Consider the following 25,296-nt stretch of genomic DNA (forward strand, 5'->3'; position numbering starts at 1 on the left):
CAAATTTCACTTAACAAATGTCTCACTTAAAACAGAAATTTTAGGCTCAATTGTGAGTCTGTAAGTTGAGGACTGCCTTTGCCCATCAGCTATTTCACCTGGCAACTAGACTTTCGTTGCAGCTTGAAAACAGGTGGTGTAACATTTAAGCTTTATAAAGACAACACTAGTGCACATTTACAGAAGAAACACCTTAACCAAAGATCTACATCTCTGGGCCATGGCCCACCTGTTCTAGTAGGTTGTTATATGATCTTCTGAGCTTCACAGTCTCTTTTTTATGTCTGGGCATATGAATGAACAGAACAATATAGGACTCCGTAATTATATGAAGCATACAAAACTTTATAGGACTAGAGCCTTTTCACCAACTGAATGAGATTTTATTCTTTCAGGATTTTACTAATTGATGTTAAGTGGACGTTCAGTTAAAACATAAGCATTTTTCAGATGTTGAGAAGATATATATTTGTGAACAAGTACACTAAAGATAAACTTAGAAAACTTAGAATAAACACCTACAAATTAATCTGGTTTAAGGCAGGCAGAATTAATATCCTTAAGAAATAAATACAAATCAGAGGTGGGTTCCTACCAGTTCGCACCTATTCGGTAGAACCGGTTCGTCAAATCTACCAAACCGGTTAGAAGAGGTTCCACCAGTGGACCCGGAAAGCAGGCCACACCTACAGAAGAGCTTCCAAAATTTTTTGAAACCCACCACTGGTCCTTGGATATGATTATTCTACACTATCATGCTCATATTTATAAAACTCAGTGCCTCTGTGAAAGGTAAGGATGACTACTGCGTTTGTGGTGCAATCAGAACATTGCGTGTGTTGAAGTTGTTTTAACGCAAACCAAAGATGCCTTTTAAAAAACAAGTTTACATCATATTCTTATGCATGCCAGTGCTGTGTGTGAGGTAATTTAAAGTGGTTCTGACAAGTGTCGTCGGCATCTTCATATCTGGTCACATGGGTGGCAAGCCACTCCCATCCGGTCACATGGGCGGCAAGCCACTCCCACAAAGGAGGCCACACCCACAGAGCAGGTTCGAACAATTTTTGAAACCCACCACTGATACAAATATCTGTCCAAGAGAGAGTTAGGGGTTTTTAAAAATACGGACAGGTAGGCAAGATACACATAGTTCACAAAGGCTCAAACATTTGGTGGATTTCTTTTATTTTTGAACTCTGGTGTGCCTATTTTAGAGCTTATAATGTCATTTTCATGTTTCCTACCTCAAAAGGGCAGGAAACTGCTGTCAGTTTCCACCTCTAGCCTGAGGAGAGGAAGCTGCAAGAGGAACAAAAGTGCTGTGCTTCACATTCAAGCACCAAGGCGCTTCTGGGTTGAAAAGATTATCCAGTGACATCACTGTTGCCTTGGAGAGGCCCAGTTGGCGGCTCCTTTCATGTCCCTATTAATGCGCCCACTCAAGTGGTACCTATTTATCTACTCACGTTTGCACGCTTTCGAACTGCAAGGTGGGCAGGAGCTGGAGCAAATGACAGAAGCACACCCCGTCACACAGTAGCACTCGGGTCTCGAACGTGGGCCTGCTGTTTGCCAACCCAGCGTTCTAACCACGTGTGCCACCACACTCCTCAAGGGCTGTGCTAAGCAATAACAAAACAAAACATGAACAAAGCCATGAGATTTATTAAGGATCTATGGCTTTGTGTTATATGTATATCGAGCCACTCTGTCTTGTTCAAAAACCACAATCAAAGGAAGTCATGCAGGGGTGAAAATTGAATGGTTCTATCCGGTTCAGGCGAACCGTTAGCGGCTGCGGTGGGAGGCTCCGCCCACCCACCCTGACATCATCATGTCCCATGACGCTCTGCGCATGCGCGGAAAGTCCCCCGCGCGCGCTCACATTTGCAAACCGGTAGCGAAGGTAAGTTGATTTCACCTCTGAAGTCATGCCTTACTGCAAAAGGCATAACAAATTGCCTAGGGACTTTTATGATTGATTGATTGTTTGTTTGATCTGTGTGTCTCTCATCTTGTCTAGAATATACGTTAAGCATTAGAGCACCTTTGCCAGTTCAGTATTAATGACCCAATGAAATTGGCTATGTTGCTATGACAAATATCGCATTGCTCACAAAATGTTACCTTTACATATCAACAACCATCGGTGAAACATGCTAAAGCTGGAAGCTGTACTTAAAAATGCAATGGTTCAGCCAAAACCAAACATACCTCCTTATAATTTATCAGCACAGCCACTCAGTCACTGTGTGAGGATTATTAATCAGTATCTTTGCACATTGTATTTCTACTCCAGTTTTTAAATGTGATCTTTAGCGGGAGAAGAAGAGAATTAAGAAGTCTAACACTCTCATCTCTTCTCCATTTACAAATTCCAAGTGAATTCTAGAGACAAGCTTTTTAGTTACTGCTGTCATTCATGAAACACTAATTTTGGCTTATTACTATAACTTCCATTTAAAACCTGATATTCATCCATTTGACATAATCGTTTCCCTGAAAATTAATGTGAAAATGATATGTAGCAACCTCCAATAAATATTTTGGCACAAGTATTATCATATATTATTAGTTTGGCACAATGTATTACCATTTGAAATAATGGACAATAACAAGAGAACAGCTGTCCCCCAAGGAGGCAGCTGACATAAACCTAGGAGACAGACATTGTAAACATTTGTGCTAAATAGTTTTTATAAGCTGTTTATAAAGATTTATTGTTAAAACATCTGCTCAGATTTAATCTAATGAATTGCTAGCAATAGCAAACACCTGCTGCATGAAGACAAGGTCAACTCTTGAGAACCTGTAACATGCCTGGGGAATGATGATGATTTTACAGAAGCCATAAACTGAACTCTGTGTATTAAAATACACAGAAAAGGCTATTTAAGTAATTTTCAAAACCCAAGTTAGGTAAAGTTGCAAAAGAATGCATGAACAAAATGGGGAAGAAACACAACCAATATAATTGGCTTGGCTGGGACATGTTGTTCTTTGTGATGATTAAATGTTTAAAATCTAGATCCAAGTCAGAGATGGTATTCAGCAGGTGGAGAACCGGCAGAAGAAATTTTGAGTAGTTCGGAGAACTGGCAAATACCACCTCTGACTGGCCCCACCTCCATCTATTCTCTGCCTCCTGAGTCCCAACTGATCGGGAGGGAATAGGGATTTTGCAGTATCCTTCCCCTGTCATGCCAACCAAGCCATGCCCACAGAACCGGTAGTAAAATTTTTTGAATCCCATCACTGATCCAAGTATACAGATAGTCCTTGGGTTACAACCATTCATTCCGCAATGGGTTCAAAGTTACAACAGTGCTCAACAAGAGGAATTATGGTGGTTCCTTGGGAGTTCTGGTCCTTGCAGCATCTCCACAGTCACATGATTAAGATCAGGGTGATTGGCACCCAGCTCACAATTATGACATCGTAGTGAGTCACAGTCACATGACTGCAGTTTCTAATGATCCCTGCTGGAGAGCCAAGCCAATACGGAATCCAGCAGGAGATATGATCAGATCAGGAGATATGATCAGAATACTGAATAACAGAGTTGTAAGGGACCTTGTAAGTCATCTAGAACAACCCAATGCTCGAGCAGGAAACCCAATATAATATTCTAGGTGTGCCCTTACTAAGGCTTTATGGAGTGGTACCAGAACCTCATGTGATCTTGATTCAATTCCTCTGTTAGGATTGCATTGGCTTTTTTGGCTGCTGCCACACACTGCTGGCTCATATTTAATTGATTGTCCATTAGGACTCCAAGGTCCCTGAGGTCCTCTCTTAATAACACGCATGGTCTTTGTTTAACTGACATAATTGCCTTCACTAAGTAATGTGGTCACATGAAGTTCCATTCTACAACTGTGACTTAGCAACAGAGTTCCTGGCTCTACGGCCATCACAACTTGAAGATTACCTGCATATAGTTTTCCTAATTTTCTTAGAAACAGTCAATTATGGAATCAGACACTAAGAGATAGAACATTTAAAACCTTCTCCTAACTCATTTCATAAAGATCTTTGTCCTGGAAATATACATAGTTGCTGGGAACCAAAATGATATTTTTGTTTTTTCTCTTAGTTCAAGAATAATTTTAACCCCCTCCAACACTACTTTGGGAACACTGCTGTACAATAATGTATGAATTCTCTTTTTTTTTCCACAGTGGAAAGTTAAGGAATATAGTACTTACAGTTTTACTCCAGATGAGCCCAGTGGTGTGATATTCTTTTATGTATGCTTGAAGCTCTGTCCAAATATTCAGGAATGATTTCACCCAATCAATGTGACGCAAATCACTATAACACAATAAAAGCGTATTTGAACATGTTCTTTAGGATCCCTTCTCACCTTCAAGACAAGGAGAGAACTGCCACTGATGGTAATTTGTAATCACTTGAATCATGTTTAAAAAGCTACCTACTGAAATTCAATAAAGGTATTCCTTGACTTGGGGCAGCAATTAGGAGAGAAAATTATGTCACCTACATGCTGGGTTAAAAAGTGAGACTCTACTGATTAATGATGGCAATATCTGCATCCCAGTTGTCATCATTAACTGAATCCAGATGAGACATTTCTTACCGGTTTCCCACAATAAAAGTCAGTAGAGCAGGGGTGTCAAACTGACAGCCAGCGGTCCAGATGCATCACAAACAGGCCACACCCATCCCAGCTCCGCGAAGGGGAAAAACATCATGAAAGGTCACGTGCAGGGGTGGGTTTCTCGCCCCGTTCCAACCGGTTCAGTTGGAACGGGGCCGGCAGCATCCTCGTGCACGTGCGCACACATGCGTACTAGCATCTGTGCGATGCTCCAGCTGCTCCTGGAGGATCGCGCAGGCGCTGTATGCGTCCTGCGCATGCGTGGAAGCGCAGAACTCGTAAAAACCGGGTAAGGAGCGCGGGCGGGCAGGTGGGCCAGTCGCCGTTCCCGGAAGTTACTTACTTCCAGGTTCGCCGACCAACCGGTTCGCAGGGACCGCCGCGAACCGGTTGAAACCCACCCCTGGTCACGTGACACGGTGATTTTGACACCCGTGCAAGTAGATAACCCAGCAGGAAGTTTGAATTCTCAGGCTTGAAGGCAGGTAAGTGGCTTTTCCCAGGAGGGGGTTAGGGGATACATAAGAGGGGAGGGTACATGGTATGTGCAGCATGGGGTATCTGATGCTGCAACAGAGGGTTGGGATGAATGTGTGAGGTGGTGAATGAGGTGCTGTGTCAGTTAGTGTGGGTGTGTAATGCTATGTGTGTTAACGCTTAAGATTTGCAGACTTTAATTCCCAGAATTTTGGGAGTTGAAGTCTGCAAGTCTTAAAGTTGCACGCCCCTGCTTTAGAATGTAATAATTCAGACACACCAGCCAAAGTAAAGTAGCTAAATTGGTTGATGGAGGTGGTGGTGGGGAGTATTAACTTACCTATGCTTGTAGTCTTTTAACACCCTATTAGTATAAAATGTAGCAGCATCATTCATCTCCTTTACGTAAGGCCCTGGCTTAGCAGACTAAAAGAGAACACAGGAGCATTGTGTAAAACCACAGGAATCGATTTTTAAGAGAGAAAGAAAAGGTAAATGTAATTATGGGGCAGGGGGATGATGACTGATAGCTATTTTTAAGAAACGTAGATATATCAGAGCCTTGTGGAATCCTGTTTTGCTGACCTTGTTCTCTAAGAAAAGTAAGGTCACTTCATGACACCAGATAACTGTTTAGGACTATGCTTGCAAATTTCCTTGGCAGCAATATGGAAGCAGTCTGGAATATTTGCCACTGCCTTATTTCAGGAATGCGTTCATGACTTCACAGTTTAGGCGACAGGCCTGGTGATCTCTTAGCCATGTACTAAACAGATCCAATAACATTTCCATTGGTCAAGTCAACTAAATGTTTCCACCCGCCAATCTCACTATTGAGGGATAAAGTCCCATTCAACAAATATCTGCAAACAATGAGGCCTGAATGAGAGTCAAACCAACCCAAGGTTGCATAATAGATAAGTGTTGTGGCCCAGCAGGAGCCGCTGGAGCTGCCACCAGACTCCGACAGCGAGGGGCCCTATGAGTCGGCTCTGGAGGATGTGGAGGACCCTGGACAGGATTCCAACTCCGAACAGAGCGCAAAGAGGCTGGTTGGCACCAGGAGGCACCTGAGCCTTGGACCAGTGGGGAGGAGATAAGGGAGAGTGAGCCGGATGCTAGCAGTGAGTTGTTCCTGTATGCACAGCACCGAAGAGCTAATAGGCGTCAGGAACAGTTGCACAAGTACAGGAGGTAATTGCACTCAGCTGGTGGTCATTAGGCTCTTCTCCAGACTATAAAAAGGACTGCTTGTGCACACGCCCCTCTTGCAGAAGTCAACGCAGGAATTAATGTCGGAGAACATTATTGTGAGCTTGGTAAGATGGATTGCTGCCAAGCCTTATCTGTGCTGGATTGCTGCCCAAGCTTGTCTGTGCCGGTTTGCTGCCAAGGACTGTCTGTCTGTTAATTAAATGCCGTAACTTATCTTTGGCTTGGAGTGTGTGTTGGTGTGGGATAAGGGGGGTCAGAACAGATAAGGGTGAAAAAACTGGGTTGTTGTTTTTTTTAAATGTCCACTTCTAAAATTTAGGACTTACGATTGTTATCCATCCAAGAGCTGGAATACTTTCGCTGACAGCAGACAGATGATTAAACATATTGCTTCCACGATTTCTCTCTCTGAACGTCTGAATTTGCTGAATCTTTTCCGATATTGGTTTTAGAAGAATGGCAACTTCATTCTGCAGTATAAACAAAATGAAGAAATCAGTAGCAGGAACAGAAATGTTTCTTTTTGTATGTGTATGTGCATGCATGTGGTGCGCGCACGCACGCATACACAAACCAATTTTATTGTCATTATTGAAACTGAGATCTTCTCAACTTTTGTTCAGTGTGTTAAAGCTACCCAGCTCTAAAAACGCTTCTGCTATCAGAGAAGTCATGTGTCTAATGCGATGATGATATGATGTGTTTTGAAATATTTGGGATTATACCGAGTGATGAAATATAGATAGACTCTAAACTAAAAAATCAACTTCCTGGGCCTTTTAAGGTTCTTACATGATGAATTTGTCTTGTGAGGTAAAATGTCTTTCAGTTGTTATATATCTAGGAGCCAGTGGTGGGTTTCAAAAATTGTTCAAACCTACTCTGTGGGTGTGGCCTCCTTTGTGGGAGTGGCTTGCCGCCCATGTGACCGGATATGAAGATGCCGACGACACTTGTCAGAACCACCTTAAATTACCTCCCACACAGCACTGCCATGCATAAGAATATGATGTCAACTTGTTTTTTAAAAGGCATTTTTGGTTTGCGTTAAAACAACTTCAACACACGCAATGTTCTGATTGCACCACAAACGCAGTAGTCATCCTTACCTTTCACAGAGGACTGAGTTTTATAAATATGAGCATGATAGTGTAGAATAATCATATCCAAGGACCAGTGGTGGGTTTCAAAAATTTTTGGAACCTCTTCTGTAGGTGTGGCCTGCTTTCCGGGTCCACTGGTGGAACCTCTTCTAACCAGTTCAGTAGATTTGACGAACCGGTTCTACCGAATAGGTGCGAACTGGTAGGAACCCACCTCTGCTAGGGGCCTTCCTGTTCATTCTACCAAGAGGATTCATAAATATTTCTAAAATTCTACCCTGATAGCACTAGCTTTAAGAATAGTCCAGAAGATATCAAAGTTATCAAAGACCCAGACAATTAGTGCTTATAGAAATTTATCCTTTTTAGGAAAATAAGTCATCCATATTTAATAAGTAAAGACAGTCATTTTAAGTAATATTGAATGTCTATGATTCAAAAGTTATCTCATTCGTAAAGCCATAAAAATGTCTAGAGCCATATAGGAAATTGCAAAAAGCTCAGAACAAAAAACAGAAACAAAAACCTTGCTGTAATATGTTTAATAGGAATTATCCTAAATTACATAGTTCAGATCTTACATTTCTGGATGGCTAATTCTGTATCTATCTACCTTGATACCATTTTTAGAGCCTTATTTTTAAGCACTACCTTACACGAACACTTTCCCCAGAGGTGGGTTCCTACCAGTTTGCACCTATTCGGTAAAACCGGTTCGTCAAATCTACCGAACCGGTTAGAAGAGGTTCCACCAGTGGACCCGGAAAGCAGGCCACACCTACAGAAGAGGTTCCAAAAATTTTTGAAACCCCCCACTGACTTCCCCCCACTTTGTCTCATATTTTATGTACAGAGAAACCATTTTGTCAATCTTTTTAAGCTGTTTTTTCTAACGTGCACCGTTCTCATGGCAGCTAAAGAGGTGAAACGCATCGCAGCACTGTGAAATTTCATTAGCATTCTTCAATTTTTGTGCAGAGTAGATTCACTCAGGTTTAAAAAGCTTATCCTAGGGCGAGGATTCTCCACCAGCTTCAGCACAAATTAATAGTTTCCCCTTTGTTTCTAGTGCTGGAGAGGTCCCTTTGGGTAAGGAAGTTTGGTAAGATATTTAATAGCTGTTTTAATCCCATAGTACAATTGGTAGGAAGAGCCGTGGTGGCGCAATGGTTGAAATGCAATAGTGCAGGCTAATTCCGCGACTGCCAGCAGTTTGATTCTTACCGGCTCAAGGTTCACTCAGCTTTCCATCCTTTTGAGGTTGGCAAAATGAGGACCCAGATTGTGGGGGGGGGGCAATATGCTGATTCTGTAAACCGCTTAAGAAAGTTGTACAGCACTGTGAAGCGGTATATAAATCTAAGTCAGTGGTGGGATTCAAATAATTTAACAACCGGTTCTCTGCCCTAATGACCAGCTGGGTAGGCGTGGACCAGTGGTCATGTGACCGTGTGGGCGTAGCCAACTCAAAGTCACTCAGGTCGATGGATGCTTCGCCTTAGTTGTTACAATGGTAATAAGGGTTAACCAGAGAGGCAGTTTCTGTAAGCAGGGCAATAAAGATTAGGCCAGAAACAACACCAGAATGTTCCCTTCCTGCCTTCCTTACAGGATTAGCCCTGCAAAAATGGAAAAAACCAAAAGGAGATTTCTTCCAACAACCGGTTCTCTGAAAGTTAACAACCGGTTCTCCCGAATGGGTGCGAACTGGCTGAATCCCACCACTGGTCAAAGTGCTATTGCTATGGAATTGAACATGCACCACTAGAACAACAGCACAACCTAATTATAAATGCATAAGGGAGGATAGAAAGGGGTTTCGCTAGGAAAATACAAGCAGTTTTGGTGGGAAGAAGTCTTGATATGTTTCTAGATCGTTGGTGCAAATGAACTTTTTTATTTTGTGCCTTCAAGTCAGTTTTGACTGCCTGGATTAGTCCCTGAAGTTATTTTCTTGACTAGATTTCAGAATCTTTCCTCAGTTTGCCATTGGTTCTGTCATGAGGTTGAGAGACAGTGACTGGCTCAAGATCAGCTGGTTTTGTGCCTAAGATGGGAGTAGAACTCATTGTCTCCTGGTTTCTAGCCTGATGCCTTAAACAGTACATCACATTGGTTCTTAATAACAAATGGAATATACTGGCATAAATCACATAATAGCACTGTTTTCTCTGCATAAAGTGATTTCTTGAATGGAAATGATCAATTGCATAACAGAGAATCACATAAACAGAAACCACATACAGTGAGGGAAACTGTATTTTAGTGGGAATTCTTTATACATAATAATAACTTTAGTTTTATTTTATTCCAGTTCCAAAATGTTTTAAAAATAACTTCCCACTTCTTGTTTACTTAAACGATCATTTACAGTTGTTTTTAACCTATTGCTTGGAGCATTCGAAACAAATTCCAAATAAGTAGAAAAGTTTAAATCGCAGCTTTCCGAAGAGTAATTTTGCAGGCAGTAGCTACTCGCCAGCTAGTACAACGTAAACTGTAGTATCAGATGATGGTTTTCTCATGTGACCATTTCCACTTCACATACAAATATAGAACATAACCATAAAAAGGAACAAAGCATTCACTCTGCTAAGTAATTTATTGTAGTTGTTACAGGATTGACATGCCAGCTGGAATTATCTTCTTGGCTCTTGCTATTTTTGCAGATGCAGGGAAATGACAGGCGCTTTAAGATGGAATAAAATGTAAGCCTTGCTAGCAGAAACATATCTCAGAAAAATCACAATCAACAAACATTTCTTTGTGACTTTTGGGCATGGGATACTACATTTGAACTAAAGAATTCTAAATGCTTCAGAATGCTAATGGTTTTGTTTTCTGTTATTACTTTAGGATAAATTGTGCAATAACCCCCCACCACACACACACACACACACACACTGTTTCTGAATATTTGCAAAGCCGTGAAGACATGATCACCAATCTACCAGTTTAAAAACTGTCTGCAAAGCTCAATGACACAACTGCTTGCATTTTTAAAGGTTGCTGTCATCTTAACATGCTTTTCTATTCCCTGGGAATTCTGATGAAAATTAATGCTTCTCCTACCTGTCTGGGTTTTGTTTAAGTTTGTTACTTTAGCTTAAAGTATAAACAAAAAACAGATGATGTCACATTAACGAAGCATTTTCTCTTTTGTTCCTATCGAGTTTTCTTCATGCTGTAATGCACTATTTGGAAACCTACAACACATATTTATTGCTTTCAACAAGACGAAACTATTATATCACTTGTAGTAGAAAATGCTACTGAAACAGACGAACCTTGTTACAGAATATTTATTTTGCATGACAGCTGTGCTTTACATACACACATACAGCTGTGTTAATTTTACACTTCAATATATTTCATCTTATCATGACAGCAAAAAAAAAGTTTTTCTTTTACTTAGAGGACTCACCACATCCTATATATTAATCAACATTGCTAGAGGTTCTAAATTACTAATAGCTAACTTGGGGGCTACCAGGAATTGTGGGGGTGTGTGCGTGCAAAATTCTGGAGAATACCAAATTGTTTGAATGTGCCATCTCTTTTCCAGATTTTAATCTGTGTTGGATGATCCTAAACATTATTTTAATAGCAATAGCAATAGCAATAGCAGTAGACTTATATACCGCTTCATAGGCCTTTCAGGCCTCTCTAAGCGGTTTACAGAGAGTCAGCATATTGCCCCCAACAATCTGGGTCCTCATTTTACCCACCTCGGAAGGATGGAAGGCTGAGTCAACCCTGAGCCGGTGAGATTTGAACCGCTGACCTGCTGATTTAGCAGTAGCCTGCAGTGCTGCATTTAACCACTGCGCCACCTTGGCTCTTGACAGCATTTTGCCAGCATGTGAAATTAAGAATATTGTATTATAGCTTGGAAGTTCATACATGTTGTTAAGTCTCTGGCTTATGACCATTTTTCATATTTATAACCACTGCAGCATCGCCTTGGTGATCTGATCAAAATTTGGGTGCTTGGCAATTGACGCATATTTATGACATTTGCAGTGTCCAGGGGTCATGTGATCACCTTTTGTGACCTTCTCATAAGCAAAGTCAATGGAAAGCCAGATTAATTTAACAACCATGTTACTAACTTAACAATTGCAATGATTCACATAACAGCTGTGGCTAGAAAGGTCATAAAATGGGAAAATCTCACTTAACAAATGTCTCACTTAACTACAGACATTTTGGGCCAATTGTGGTCGTAAGTCGTGGACGACCTTTACTGAAAATTTAATTAAAATTAGCCTCAATTTACTTTCATTAAATCTGTCAATGTCTTAGAAAAGATTAGTGGGTTTTTAGGAGAGAAGGACAATCTTTGAAGAGTTTCATAGATGCTGTCAGGCCTGCAATTATATTCTTGTTCGGATTTTTGGCCTGCCACCCTTTCTCTTATTTCATTATGCTGTTTCATTAGTAAACCGATAGTTGATGGGAGGGGGAAATAGACAGGAGTAGGATTGTGCAATGTATTGTTGTCATCCTTTACTAGAAGCCAAGGTCATCTTTTGTCTCCGCACTTTTACACCTGACCGGAAGCAGCTTGGTGGAGATGCCAGTGTAGAAGAAGAAGATTGGACCATGTGATGGATTGTGGGTGTGGGGACAAGATCATGAACTTTTAACTGGGTGGAATTCTGATGTAATTTCCAGAATTGGGAATCCACAGCAATGTGCTAAGATGTCTGCTTTATTAAATTGGAACTTTAAGGATCGTTTTGCCTTGGACTCTGATTTAATTCTACATGATACTTGGAACGCTGTCAGGTGCTCTGTTTTTTTTCCCCTTTTGGACTTTTATTGCTTCCATTGCTGTACTTGGATTATTATTTCCGTAGCACAATAGTAATTATTTTAAAGAACTGACTTTTTCTCCTCCCTTTTCCCTACTTGAATGAAAAGGAATTAAATTGTAATAAAGGTGGGTAAATTATTTAAGTCCCATATTGGAATCAATCCGCTACCTTGCGTTTTGTAAGAAAAAAAGTTACACTCACTTTGTACATAGCATGGTTTTCTCCAACATCAGATTAGATGCCATATACTGTATATACTCAAGTATAAGCCTAGTTTTTCAGCCCACTTTTTGGGCTGAAAAAAGCCGCCTCGGCTTATACTCGAGTCAGTGAAAAATTTGCCCGAAATGGAGGAGAAAAAGGGGCGGGGCCATGCCGCTGGGTGACACTCGTGAATGGCCCGGTGCCCCTGTGAGTTTCCTCTCCCTCTGTGTCAGTTTGCCGCGCAGCGCACACCGCACCATCCCCCCTCCTCACGTTCTAATGTAATGCAGGGCTGTCTTACGATTCCCCTTCCTCCCCCTCCTGCCGCTCTGCAACGATGTCCCACCTCCTCCTTGTTATGGCAAGCAGCCACATAGCGATGTCCCACCTCCTCTGGTACAGTGATCCAATGATAGGAATCACTGTGCTGTGTGTCATAGGAGGCGGGACATCGCTCCCGCGGCTGCATGGGACATCATCATCACAGCGGGACATCAGCATCATGAGGTGAGTGAAGTATTTCATTGAATACACCGCTAGTTTACTGTTTTTCTTTGAAATAAATATTCAAAAACATTATTGGTATCTATTTTTATTTTTGAAATTTACCGGTAGCTGCTGCATTTCCCAACCTAGGCTTATACTCGAGTCAATAACTTTTCCAGTTTTTTGTGGTAAAATTAGGTGCCTCGGCTTATATTCGGGTCGGCCTATACTCGAGTATATACGGTATCTCAGTATAAGGAATGCTAAATTTGTTTAAATAATTTAAGACAGTCCCGATTATAATTAACTTGTGACATCATACTAAATCATGGTTTGTTTTAGTCAAAGCAGATGTCAGTCATATCTCATTCGGCCATTTTATGAAAATATGCTTTGCTAATCATAATTTGTTAAATATGATATAACTGGATGTTACATATTTATTTATATCCTGCTTTTATTATTTTAATAAATAACCCAAAGCAGTGAACACCCACACACTCCTTCCTTCTATTCTCTCCACAACACCCCTGTGAAGTATTTTGCTGTGAGAGTGATTAGCCCAAAATCATCCAGCTGGCTTTCATGCCTAAAATGGGACTAGAACTCAGTCTCCTGGTTTCTAGGCTGGTGCCTTAACCACTAGATCGAACTAAAAACCAAACCAAACCATAATAATTATGGTTTGCAAATCTCAATAAGGTTTGCACAATATGCAGTCAACCCCCCCCCCAAAAAAAATTACATAGCAATTATCTTGCAAAGTATGGATCAGTAATTGTATGTGTGTGGCAGGGGTGGGTTTCTCGCCCCGTTCCAACCGGTTTGGTTGGAACGGGGCCGCCGGCGTCCTCGTGCACGCGTGCGGTGCACGCATGCGTACTAGCGTCTGTGTGATGCTCCAGCTGCTCCTGGAGGATCGCGCAGGCGCTGTATGCGTCCTGTGCATGCGTGGAAGCGCAGAACTCGTCAAAACCGGGTAAGGAGCGCGGGCGGGCGGGTGCGCCCTTCGCCGTTCCCGGAAGTTACTTACTTCCGGATTCGCCAACCAACCGGTTCGCAGGGACCGCCGCGAACCGGTTGAAACCCACCCCTGGTGTGTGGGGTGTGTGTGTGTGTGTGAATTTTTATATGCAATTAAGTTGTCGTTTAATAAAGGTTTCTTGCCTCGCAACTTTATCAGAACTATTACTTAGAGAATCAAAAGAAATTTTGAGATATTTCCAGATATTTAACCAAGATTGGGAAAGTCTTAACAGTAACTTTATTTATGGGACTCCTATATCCTCCTACAGAAATTCATCTGCCATTCTCCATGCTATGATCTTTTGTTCTGCGCATACATCCAACTAAAGCACTGGGCTCCAGGAGCTAATCATTTTTATTTTTTAAATAAGGACAGGAACCCAGATTTAAAAATAAATAAATAAAATGAAGCTAAAGAGCCTGGTTTTGTTTTGCTTTACAACATGCCAACTCCCCCCATTTTTAAAAACCAACCAACAAAACTTTGAACATTTCAGGTGACCACAATATTTCTTACCTGCTGCGGTTCTTGATAACGTGAGGTCAACCAAAGAAATGCCCTTTGAGCTTGGAAAGCAGCATGAACCATTTCAGCCTGTGAAAAAGGAATAAGCGAGGGAATAAGCTATGAACTGAAAGAATTAAAAACAAACACTTTTAAGAGGACTTTCTCTACCTGAGACTGTTACAATCCCTTAGATTAAGCTATCCAAATCTCTTTGCTCCACAAATCCTATTTATCCAAACCCATGTACTCTAACCAAGCTATAGTGTAGTTTCTAAAATCTGCTAGCAGAGCAGCACACTTCGTAATATAGAAGTAAAGGTAACATTTGACCTTCCATCCATTCATCAAGTTCATCCATTTTCTATACATTCCTGGCGGAAACCATTTCTGCTTTCATCCATTTTCTTTTCACCAGTGATCTCCCTTCCTTGTGCTGCAATTTGTGAGTAAGATTAATACAGGTAGTCCTCAATGTACAACCACAATTCAGCCCAAAATTTATGTTGTTAAGTGAGACATTTGTTAAGTGAGTTTTGCCCCATTTTATGACCTTTCTTGCCACAATTGTTAAGTGAATCACTGCAATTGATAAGTTAATAAACTGTGAATCTGGCTTCCCCATTGACTTTCCTTGGCAGAATGTCGCCAAATGACTTTGGGACACAGCAATGAACATAAATAGGAACCCGTTGCCAATCATCTGAATTTTTTTCACATGAATCTGGGGATGCTGCAATGGTCGTAAATGTGAAAAACGGTCATAAGTCACATTTTTCAGTTGCTCTTGTAACTTTGAACAGTCACTAAACTCTTGCAAGTTGAGGGCTAGTTGTATATATGAGCACAATTTTTATTGTTTTATTTGCAATCAGAGGTGGGTTCCTACCAGTTCGCACCTATTCGGTAGAATTGGTTCGTCAAATCTACCGAACCGGTTAGAAGAGGTTCCACCAGTGGACCCGGAAAGCAGGCCACACCTACAGAAGAGGTTCCAAAATTTTTTTAAACCCACCACTGGTCCTTGGATATGATTATTCTACGCTATCATGCTCATATTTATAAAACTCAGTGCCTCTGTGAAAGGTAAGGATGACTACTGCGTTTGTGGTGCAATCAGAACATTGTGTGTGTTGAAGTTGTTTTAATGCAAACCAAAGATGCCTTTTAAAAAAGAAGTTGACATCATATTCTTATGCATGCCAGTGCTGTGTGTGAGGTAATTTAAGGTGGTTCTGACAAGTGTCGTCGGCATCTTCATACCCGGTCACATGGATGGCAAGCCACTCCCATCCGGTCACATGGGCGGCAAGCCACTCCCACAAAGGAGGCCACACCCACAGAGTAGGTTCGAACAATTTTTGAAACCCACCACTGTTTGCAATGATGTAAATATATATAGCTTACAGAAAAAAAGAGACATCACTAGGTAAAACCAACAGATGTTTTTCTTTTTTTCAATCTCATTTAAGAGAGTCAATAACATTTAAGTTTAAAATGTTGTCAATTTTTAATTTGAGAGAAAGCAAGAAAAGGGAAAAGTATCATGTTTATAATTTCATAAATTATAAATTGTATATCAAGGATTAGAGAAATGTATTTTCTGTCTCACAATATTAGATCTTAGATTCTTCCAACAAATTATGTACAGGGCAACCAAAGGAAACTATTTTGCACATCCTGTGTAATTTATTTGTAATTTGTTTTCCTCTATTATCTTTTTGTATGCCATCATCACTTCAACCTTCATATCATTCAGTATCAATTCAAACTGTTGACTAGCACATTCAAAGGGAGCCATAGAAAAACTTCATTCCAAAATAAACATGAACAATTGTATCACAATGGCACTGTGAAAAAAAAGCTCGAAGTGTAAATCGTTTCAATGGACCTCTGTATAAATGGCTCTGCAGTGGCTTTAGAAAAACACCAGGCAAATCTATGTCAGGGGAGACTGAACCAGCATATATCCTGATTCCCTGAATGAAGGGTAATCAACTGAAACTAAACCCAGACAAGACAGAATTGTTCTTGATTAGAACGATAGTATACTGAGCGTGCCCATTCATCCAACTCTAGACTGACTTGCATTTCTCTAAAAAGGGTCAGAGGGATGGGATAAAGCAAAACAAAACAGAACCAAGATATGTTGTTGCCCGAGAGGAAAGGCAATATGATGCCCACCCATGTGTACACCTGCTCAGCTTCCTGGTTTTCTGAGCTGAACAGAATGGCTGAATTTTTCATTACTCAACAGTGGCGGGACAGCCGTCTCCATTAGCAATAGCAATAGCAGTTAGACTTATATACCGCTTCATAGGGCTTTCAGCCCTCTCTACGCGGTTTACAGAATCAGCATATCGCCCCCACAGTCTGGGTCCTCATTTCACCCACCTCAGAAGGATGGAAGGCTGAGTCAACCTTGAGCCGGTGAGATTAGAACCGCTGAACTGCAGATAACAGTCAGCTGAAGTGGCCTGAAGTACTGCATGCTAACCACTGCGCCACCTCGGCTCTATTGCAGCTCCATGGCTTGGGGGTACGAGATGATGGCTAGCTTCATAGATGACTTCTTCGTATACCATGCTAAACCCTAACCCAGTTTGTTGGTTTGGGCTCTGCCTATTCTACCTAACCTTTGTTAAACAACCCATGATAACATAAGGTATGAGTCCTGTGCCAGCAGCACATAGAGCCCTGCGGCTCGCTCCTTTTCAGAAGCTATGGCTTCTCGTTGTCTCTAATACTAAGGTCAGATCTATTATACAAGTAGTCCTCAATTTACATCCACAACTGAGTCCAAAATTTATGTTAAGTGAGTTTTGCCCTATTTTACAATTTTTTTTGCCGCATTTTTTAAGTGAACTATTTATTTATTTATTTGATTTGTCAATCGTTTACAAGGTAATAGGTATAACTGTAATACCGAGGAGCCGAGGTGGCGCAGTGGGTAAATGCAGCACTGCAGGCTACTTCAGCTGACTGCAGTTTTGCAGTTCGTCTGTTCAAATCTCACCGGCTCAGGGTTGACTCAGCCTTCCATCCTTCCGAGGTGGGTAAAATGAGGACCCGGATTGTTGTTGGGGGCGATATGCTGACTCTGTAAACTGCTTAGAGAGGGCTGAAAGTCCTATGAAGCGGTATATAAGTCTAACTGCTATTCCTATTGCTATAAAAATAAACATGAGTATGAATGAAATGGGTACAAATAAATGGGTACAGTAGAACAGGAATGGTAGGCGCGATGATGCGTCTACCATACTTGGGTTACCCAACTTGTTAACCCAAAGGTGTTTTTTTCAAGAGGCAACTGGACTTTCCGGTTTTTCATCAGACGTTTTGCTTCTCATCCAAGAAGCTTCTTCAGACTTGAGAGATGAAGAAGCTTCTTGGATGAGAAGCAAAACGTCTTCAAAGAAAAAAACAAGTAAGTCCAGTTGCCTCCTGAAAAAGCACCCATGACTTAGATGATGGAGTATCTTCATACACAACTAACTTGTTAAGTTAGTCGCACAGTTGTTAAATGAATCTGGCTTCTCCTTTGACTTTGGTTGTCAGAGTTTTAGAGAGTTTAGAGTTTTATTTGGCATTTATAGGCCGCCCTTTTCCCTGAGGGGACTCAGGGCGGCTTACAACTCGTGGGAGGTAGTGCAAGAGAAACATAAAGTGTGAATAAAATAAAATAAAACAGTAAAACACAACATTCATTCAGCATTCGGACGGGGCGGATTAGGATCTTATCCCCAGGCCTGACGGGATAGCCAGATCTTGAGGGCTGTGCGGAAGGTCTGGACGGTGGTGAGGGTACGAATCTCCACGGGGAGATAGTTCCAAAGGGATGATTAGAAGGTCGCGAAAGAGGATCACATGGCCCCCGCGACACTGCATAACTATCAATCAGTTGTCAAGCATCCAAATGTAAATCACGTGACCATGAGGATGCTGCAACAGTCATAGGTGTGAAAAATCGTCATAAGTCACTTTTTTCAGTGCCATTGTAACTTTGAACTATCACTAAATGAACTATTGTGAAGTTGAAGACCACCTGTACTACAATAGCCAACCTTGTATTTGTTTTAACACATGAGAACGTCCAACTGAGAAATTGTCACTTGTTTCACTCACACCTATTATTGCAAACGTTCCCTTGACAACTGTGGCTATCATTCCTCCTTTAGCCAAACTTGATACCGGTGCTCGTTACCCACACATCTATCAAATCACCAGTTCAAGAAGTGGTTCAGAATGAAGCCCTGACCTTTTGGAAGCTATATATTGAGCTAATGGCTACAGGTTATTCACCTAAGCCAGGTGTAATGAGTTATGCTTTAAGCTTTGTAGCACTTATTACAAATCTAACTCCCAAAATCATTAATTGAATTGTGATATTTCAGAACACCTACCTACTAATCAAGTAATTGAGAATGATATTTTTGCTATCCCCAAATATAATTAAAAAAGAGTCATCCATTCTGGGTTTTTTTCTTTTCAAATACTGTATATAAGGTGAGGTACAAGCTTATGGGGACCTTGGCTGCTTTTTGCGGTTGTACCACAAAACCGCGGACAAAATCGCGGTGGACGAAAGCGCGTATGTGACGTCATCACAGTGCGACGAAAAAGATCGAAAAATGTAAAAATAAAGCGAAAACCTTACCCTAACCCCCCAAAACCTAACCCTAAACCTAACCCTTAACCTAACCCTAAACCTAACCCTAAACCTAACCCTTAACCTAACGAAAAACCTAACGCTAACCCTTAACCTAACGCTAAACGTAACGCTAACGCTCTAAACCTAACCCTAACCCTAACCCTTAACCTAACCCTAACCCTAACCCTAACCCTAACCCTTACCTTTATGTGAATCGGCTTGCTGTAATTTAATTTTTATTTCAATTTTTCGATCTTTTTCGTCGCGTTGTGATGACGTCACATACGCGATTTCGTCGACCGCACTTTTGTGGAACGCGGTTTTGACGGGTCACGCTTTTTGCATGGTCCATAAAACCTTTTAAGAGGGCTGAATAAGTGGGGGAAAGATCAAAATTCAAATTTATTTATTACAGGTTTGAGGTCGGATTAGAAACAAGATATTGAATAAAAGAAGTATTACATCCTTATGGTTTTGTCTGACAAGGAAATTAAGAAATAAACTTTTGGTGATCCAACAACTGCAATAGATTTTGCATGCATAATGAAAGCTGTACTGTGCTTCAAAAACAGACATGGACAGAACCCCAAGTAACCTTGGTTTTTAAGGGTATCTTGCAAATTTTTAAAAGGTGAGATGGTTGGCACCCATTTCACCTCTTAAAGAAAATCCAAAATTCCTCCATAGCCCAATTTTGAGGGACTAACTTTGTTGAGGGATTTGTGGCTGAAATAAACTTGCTGGTATGTGCTATATGCAACATAGGGTGTCGTTTTTCATAGCCTGTGCCAAGCCAGAACTCAACGTTTCCACAATGGCTGAATTCAACAAGTTAAATAAAAAATTTAAAAAACTATTATTCAAGGATTTATTTATGTATTTTATTTTATTTATAAGGAGGAGGGAACCATTTAAGAATAAAAAAATCCTTTTAAAATATACGTGTGGGTGGGTGGACACCAACCCTGTCAATTCTTTTGGCCCCAAAAAGGTTCCATGTGAATTAGTATGATTTTTGATTCAAAAAAGTTGGTTTTCTTTTCAGTATAGGCTTTAATAAATTAAAGTTATTTTAATTAAAACACTTTTATGTCTTGCTCTCCTATGCTTGAAGTTTTCAATTTAGCTGTTAACATTTACGATTTCTAGACAGAAATTAAAAAAACTACAGATAAATAAACAGCCAAAATATATTGTACCTATTAAATATCAATATCACTTAAATTCCTAATTCAACTGAGAACCCAGTATAAGTAAACGGATCACATTGAGTAAATTAAATTCACAAAGTTGGACATAGATACCACATTAGTGAGACCTTACAAATGTTTAACTTTAAAAGTTCAATTCAATTCACTGGGTTTCTCCCTCATAATTATGCATAAGATTATGTTTAAAAATACTCTAAGCTTATTCCATGAAATAATATAATGTTTCCTCCAGTTAGTGAGGTATCTGACAGTTTTCTGAACAACAGGTGTTTTCTGAAACCTAATACAACTTTCTTTTCAACTCCTGATATGAAAGCAGCAGCAGCTGAACATATAATACATGGGACATGTGGCCTATAAGATATGTAGAAGAAAAGAATTCCTTCTTTGACTTTCTAAGGTAAAGCACAGATGCTGGATCAAGTTAACTGAGAGACACCAGGGTCTCTATTTTACAATGCATCTTTAGTTAATAAACTTCCAGAAAATGTGTTGCAGAGCTAAAGAAAAATAATGATATAAATACACTATGCAGAACAATTCCTAATGTCACTGCACTATTATATGATAGCATGTCTAGTTATGTTACAAAATCAGACTCGATACTAACTGGTATTTTGATAGTAATAATTATTATTGGTAGTATTTTTTGTATAATTGGGGTTGGCATTGATTCAGCTATGCTCTCATTCATGAATATCAAAAAACTTTCCTAAAGGTTTTCAAGTGATCTAGAACTGAGTATTTGGAATAAATATGAGTTTGGTTAAACTGAATTTAAGTCTGAAAATGTATTATATTGTAAATGGTCTTTCCATTTATATTCCTTCAAAAACCTTTATAATTGAATCACTTTTCTCTGGCAAGCTTTTGTTGGATATTTACATTAAGTAAATTATAGTTGTCTATTGGGAAAGGTGGATTTGACTTTCTATACCTTTAACTCGGTTTTTGGCTAAAATATGGAAGTTCTGAATTGAACTCCTGTTTGGATTTGGTTTGACCGCTATTACTTCACCCCTTGAAATTTCAGCAAGTACTGGGCTTTCTAGAAGACCCACTTTTTTGTGAAAATTAAACCTTCATAATTAAAATAAATACCAGGGGTGGGTTCCTGCCAGTTCTAACCTCTTCTATAGAAGAGGTTCCACAAATCTACAGTGCCGTTTAGAACCGGTTCCAGCTCCCTCCCCCCGCCTGTCCACACATCATCAAGATGAAGAGTGAGAAGAGGAATTCTGGGAGTTGAAGTCCACAAGTCTTAAAGCTGTCAAGTTTGAACACCCCTGAGGTTTTTTTTCTAAAGGGTTAGGGGTGCAAGGGTCTTGTAACTTGACAGCTTTAAGACTTGTGTGCTTCAAATGCCAGAGTTTTTGAGCCAACATTTTGGTTGCTAAGCAAGAGTGTTGTTAAGTGAGTTTCACCACATTTTATAAGTTGGCCACACCCACCCAGTTACATGGCTGGCAAGCCACTCCCACCCAGTCACATGGCTGGCAAGCCACTCCTACCCAGTCACATGGCTGGCAAGCCACTCCCACCCAGCCACATGGCCGGCAAGCCACTCCCACAAAGCAGGCACACCTACAGAAGGGGTTCTAAAAAAATTTGAAACCCACCACTAATAAATACTTACATGAGTCTTTATATCACCATCAAGGATCCTGCTATTCTTTATAAACTCAGCTACGCTCTCATTCATGAGTCGGTCGAAAGCTTCAACATATGGTGCTAGCTCTGCGGGGAAAAATGCTGAACTGAAAGAACTGGCCAAAATTTTACATTCACGGTCTTTATTTCACATTCAAACATGAAAATCTCATACAACTGAAAAAGCAGTTTGTAAACGCAATTGTTGCAGAAGCAAACATAGCAGAGCTATAAAATGTCCAGATTATTCTTACATGGATTTTTGGCCATCTTTTTTTCATACAGAGTAACACTACTTGCCACATAGCATGCAAAAGCTGTGATTATGAAATTTTGTAAAATAGATTTAAGATGAGCTGCTTCCAATCTTTATATTCTAATACAAGGTTCCTTTTCTGGAACCCGTATATTTAAACCCTATCTACTTTTTAAGTAATAAAGTAATTAAAGCAAGTAATAAAATATGTTCAGTTTAGTTGATTAACATACATCTAGTTCCAAAGATTCCCCTGTCAATAATATCTACCGGTAGCTACAAATCTGACTGAAAAGGAGAATAGAAATAGTTTGCATTTAAAACCAAATTTTCTTCCTAGGTAAAACAGAAGAGTTCTTTGAAAACTACTCTCTTGTACTATAATTCAACATATTTCAACATATCTATGTACTGAAAACACTTGATAAAGTAAATGTATAAAATGTTAAGGGAGAAGTATCCATGTTCTAATAATCACCATGTCTAGAGGTAGAATCCAAGTAAATTGTTCTAGAAGCCCTTCTGCCTTTGGAATGGAAAGGAGCGACTCCAGTTCTACCTTCAACCTACTGTACATGCTACAAATATAGAGTTTTTTTTTTTAAGAAATGCAGACAATTAGTAAGTGATTGGCTCTTTAAAAGGAGTGGCATTTGAAGGGGGGAGGAGCCAACTGTATAAGCTGTAACATTCAAAGTCATGGAGAGAGTATGCAGTACTAAATCTGGCAGTTAGCACCACGAATTATTTGGAATTAGCTGAACTGACCATCCTGGCTGGCCATAGAAGAAGCATCTGAGTGGGATAACATGCCCTGAGTCATAGCCGATGTCCTGTCCAGCATCAGAAGCAGTGACTTAAATGCACTGCTATCTTGAAGCAAAGGACCGAAGGAGGAGTTCCTTCAAGTGAACTCTACATGCATTCAAGTGTGAAGATTCCCATCCCAGAGATGAAGAGAAAGCAAAGCTGGGACATCCAAGTGTTAGCAAGTATCAGGAAAATGAACCATTGCTTCTTAAGGTGTCCTATTATCAGGCTAGGACCTTTGAGCATTAGCAAGAAATGGAATTGGAAGGATTGTCCAGATGCTTAATGCAAGTGAAGCGTGGACCTTTGAGGCTGCCCTGAATTAGTCATGGGAGAAAAGAGAGGCCCTACAGAGCATCACGAGCAGTGGGATTCCTTTTATGAATCTTTCAGGGTCCCTTCTTCCATTATCCTTCTAACCTTTGAAAGTCTTAATGTGGAAATAAAACAATAGAAAATTGTATAGAATATAGAATAGAATAGAGTGTGTGTGTGTGTGTGTGTATATTTAAAGTCACAACCCCTGGTATGCCCAAATATGGGAGGAGGTTCACTACTTCCATTCTCTGTCCATCGGCTCGTCATAAGAGACCATCCAGGCAGAAACCCAATATTTTTACTGTTGCCTTTGTTACATTTGTGTGTATTTGTGCCTTTATTTATTTATCAGCACACACACACACATATGGCCGTGACCTGACAATTGCGCGATAGATATATGCGCGCCGACAAAACCATGATGTCAAAATCGCGCCAACAAAATCACGATGACAAACACAATAAAATCTAAAAAAAAAAATAGGGTTAGGGTTATAACGTACATATGCACGATTTTGTCATTGCGCATTTGTCATCGCGCTATTGTCAAAAATCAATTAGCGGTTTTGATGTCGTGGTTTTGTCGCCGCGCATATGTCTATCGCGCATGTCGGTGAACCCTATATGTGTGTGTGTTTGTGTGTGTGTGTGTATGTATGTGTGTGTGTATGTATATATATCTATATTCTTTTTAAATTATGCGATTGCCAGCTTTTGATAAAGAGGAATAGCCATCTCAGCAGCAGGGAATTTCAGTTTGCAGTTGCAGTGGGTGGAGGGAATTCTCCCTACACAGTCCTGCTTTTATCTTCCTTAGCCTTAGCAGAAAAAGATGTGACAAATTGGTCTTGGGTATAGAAGCTATAAGGCCCTGAAGCAGAAGCCTCTATTTTCAGCAAAAATGAAGTCCAAGAAAATATCCACAATGAAAGTCTAATAAACGTAAGTAACAAAAACCACACCTGGGCACTCTATACTGCCCTAGCACACGACTGTTGGTTGGTTTTCATCTGTATAGATGACACTAGATTGGAGGAGAAGGAATGACAAGTCAACTAACAACTGTTACCCTGAAGCAAAGCCACACTGAACTGTATGCGGGCAACAACATTAATTGCCCCTGAGGCGAAGGCAAGGCAGATGTAATCAGCTGATTACTACTGATATACTTTTCTCCTAACTCAGGGATGGGAGGAAAGCCCCTTTACTGCTGACACTATGAAAAGCTTTATTTTGAATTTCTACGATCCACAAATCGAGGCACCAAAGCATGAATATTTGTTATTGAATGGAATTGAATGGAATTTATTAAATTTCTATGCCGCCCTTTTCCCCGAAGGGGACTCAGGGCGGCTCACAACTCAAGTCAAAGGGGAAGGGTACAAATAAGGAATAAAAAAGACAGACAAAACAATACCATAGTTTAAAAGCACTCAACAACCATACCATTCGAGGGGGGGACAAGACTCATTAGCCCCAGGCCTGTCGGAATAGCCAGGTTTTAAGGGCTTTGCGGAAGGCCTGGAGGGTGGTGAGGGTTCGAATCTCCACGGGGAGCTCGTTCCAGAGGGCCGGAGCAGCCACAGAGAAGGCCCTCCTCCGGGTGGTTGCCAGACGGCATTGGCCAGCGGATGGAATACGGAGGAGGCCTAATCTGTGGGATCTAATCGGTCTATTGGAGGTGATCGGCAGCAGGCGGTCTCTCAAGTACCCAGGTCCAATGAAGTATTACAGTACTGTAAAGCTAAAAGAGCTGATTGCATTGTAATCTATCACTTGCAGGATCAGGATCATTGGATCAGTAGTTCATTAGCTGTGTTTTTTTTCTCTTAAGTTATCATATAGCTCTGATGAGCTTCTTGAGATGCACTACAGAAATGCAACGGAAAAGAAATCCAGTGGAAAACAGTATGCAAAAAAAACGAATAAAAATAATGCTT

General features: G+C 40.5%; 1 protein-coding gene across 1 annotated transcript in view; it reads right to left on the reverse strand.

Annotated features, from left to right (window-relative positions):
* The window catches only part of CAP2 (cyclase associated actin cytoskeleton regulatory protein 2), a 42,733-nt gene that overhangs the window by 11,619 nt on the left and 5,818 nt on the right, over positions 1 to 25,296 (reverse strand). Inside the window, exons 3-7 of the mRNA XM_032222742.1 lie at positions 21,959 to 22,059; positions 14,473 to 14,550; positions 6,643 to 6,786; positions 5,442 to 5,527; positions 4,212 to 4,317 (exon numbers count right to left, since the gene is read on the reverse strand). Coding sequence (XP_032078633.1) covers positions 4,212 to 4,317; positions 5,442 to 5,527; positions 6,643 to 6,786; positions 14,473 to 14,550; positions 21,959 to 22,059 — 515 coding nt within the window. The remainder of the gene's footprint in view (positions 1 to 4,211; positions 4,318 to 5,441; positions 5,528 to 6,642; positions 6,787 to 14,472; positions 14,551 to 21,958; positions 22,060 to 25,296) is intronic.

This window comes from Thamnophis elegans, chromosome 8, assembly GCF_009769535.1.
Source record: "Thamnophis elegans isolate rThaEle1 chromosome 8, rThaEle1.pri, whole genome shotgun sequence".
Taxonomy (NCBI): domain Eukaryota; kingdom Metazoa; phylum Chordata; class Lepidosauria; order Squamata; family Colubridae; genus Thamnophis; species Thamnophis elegans.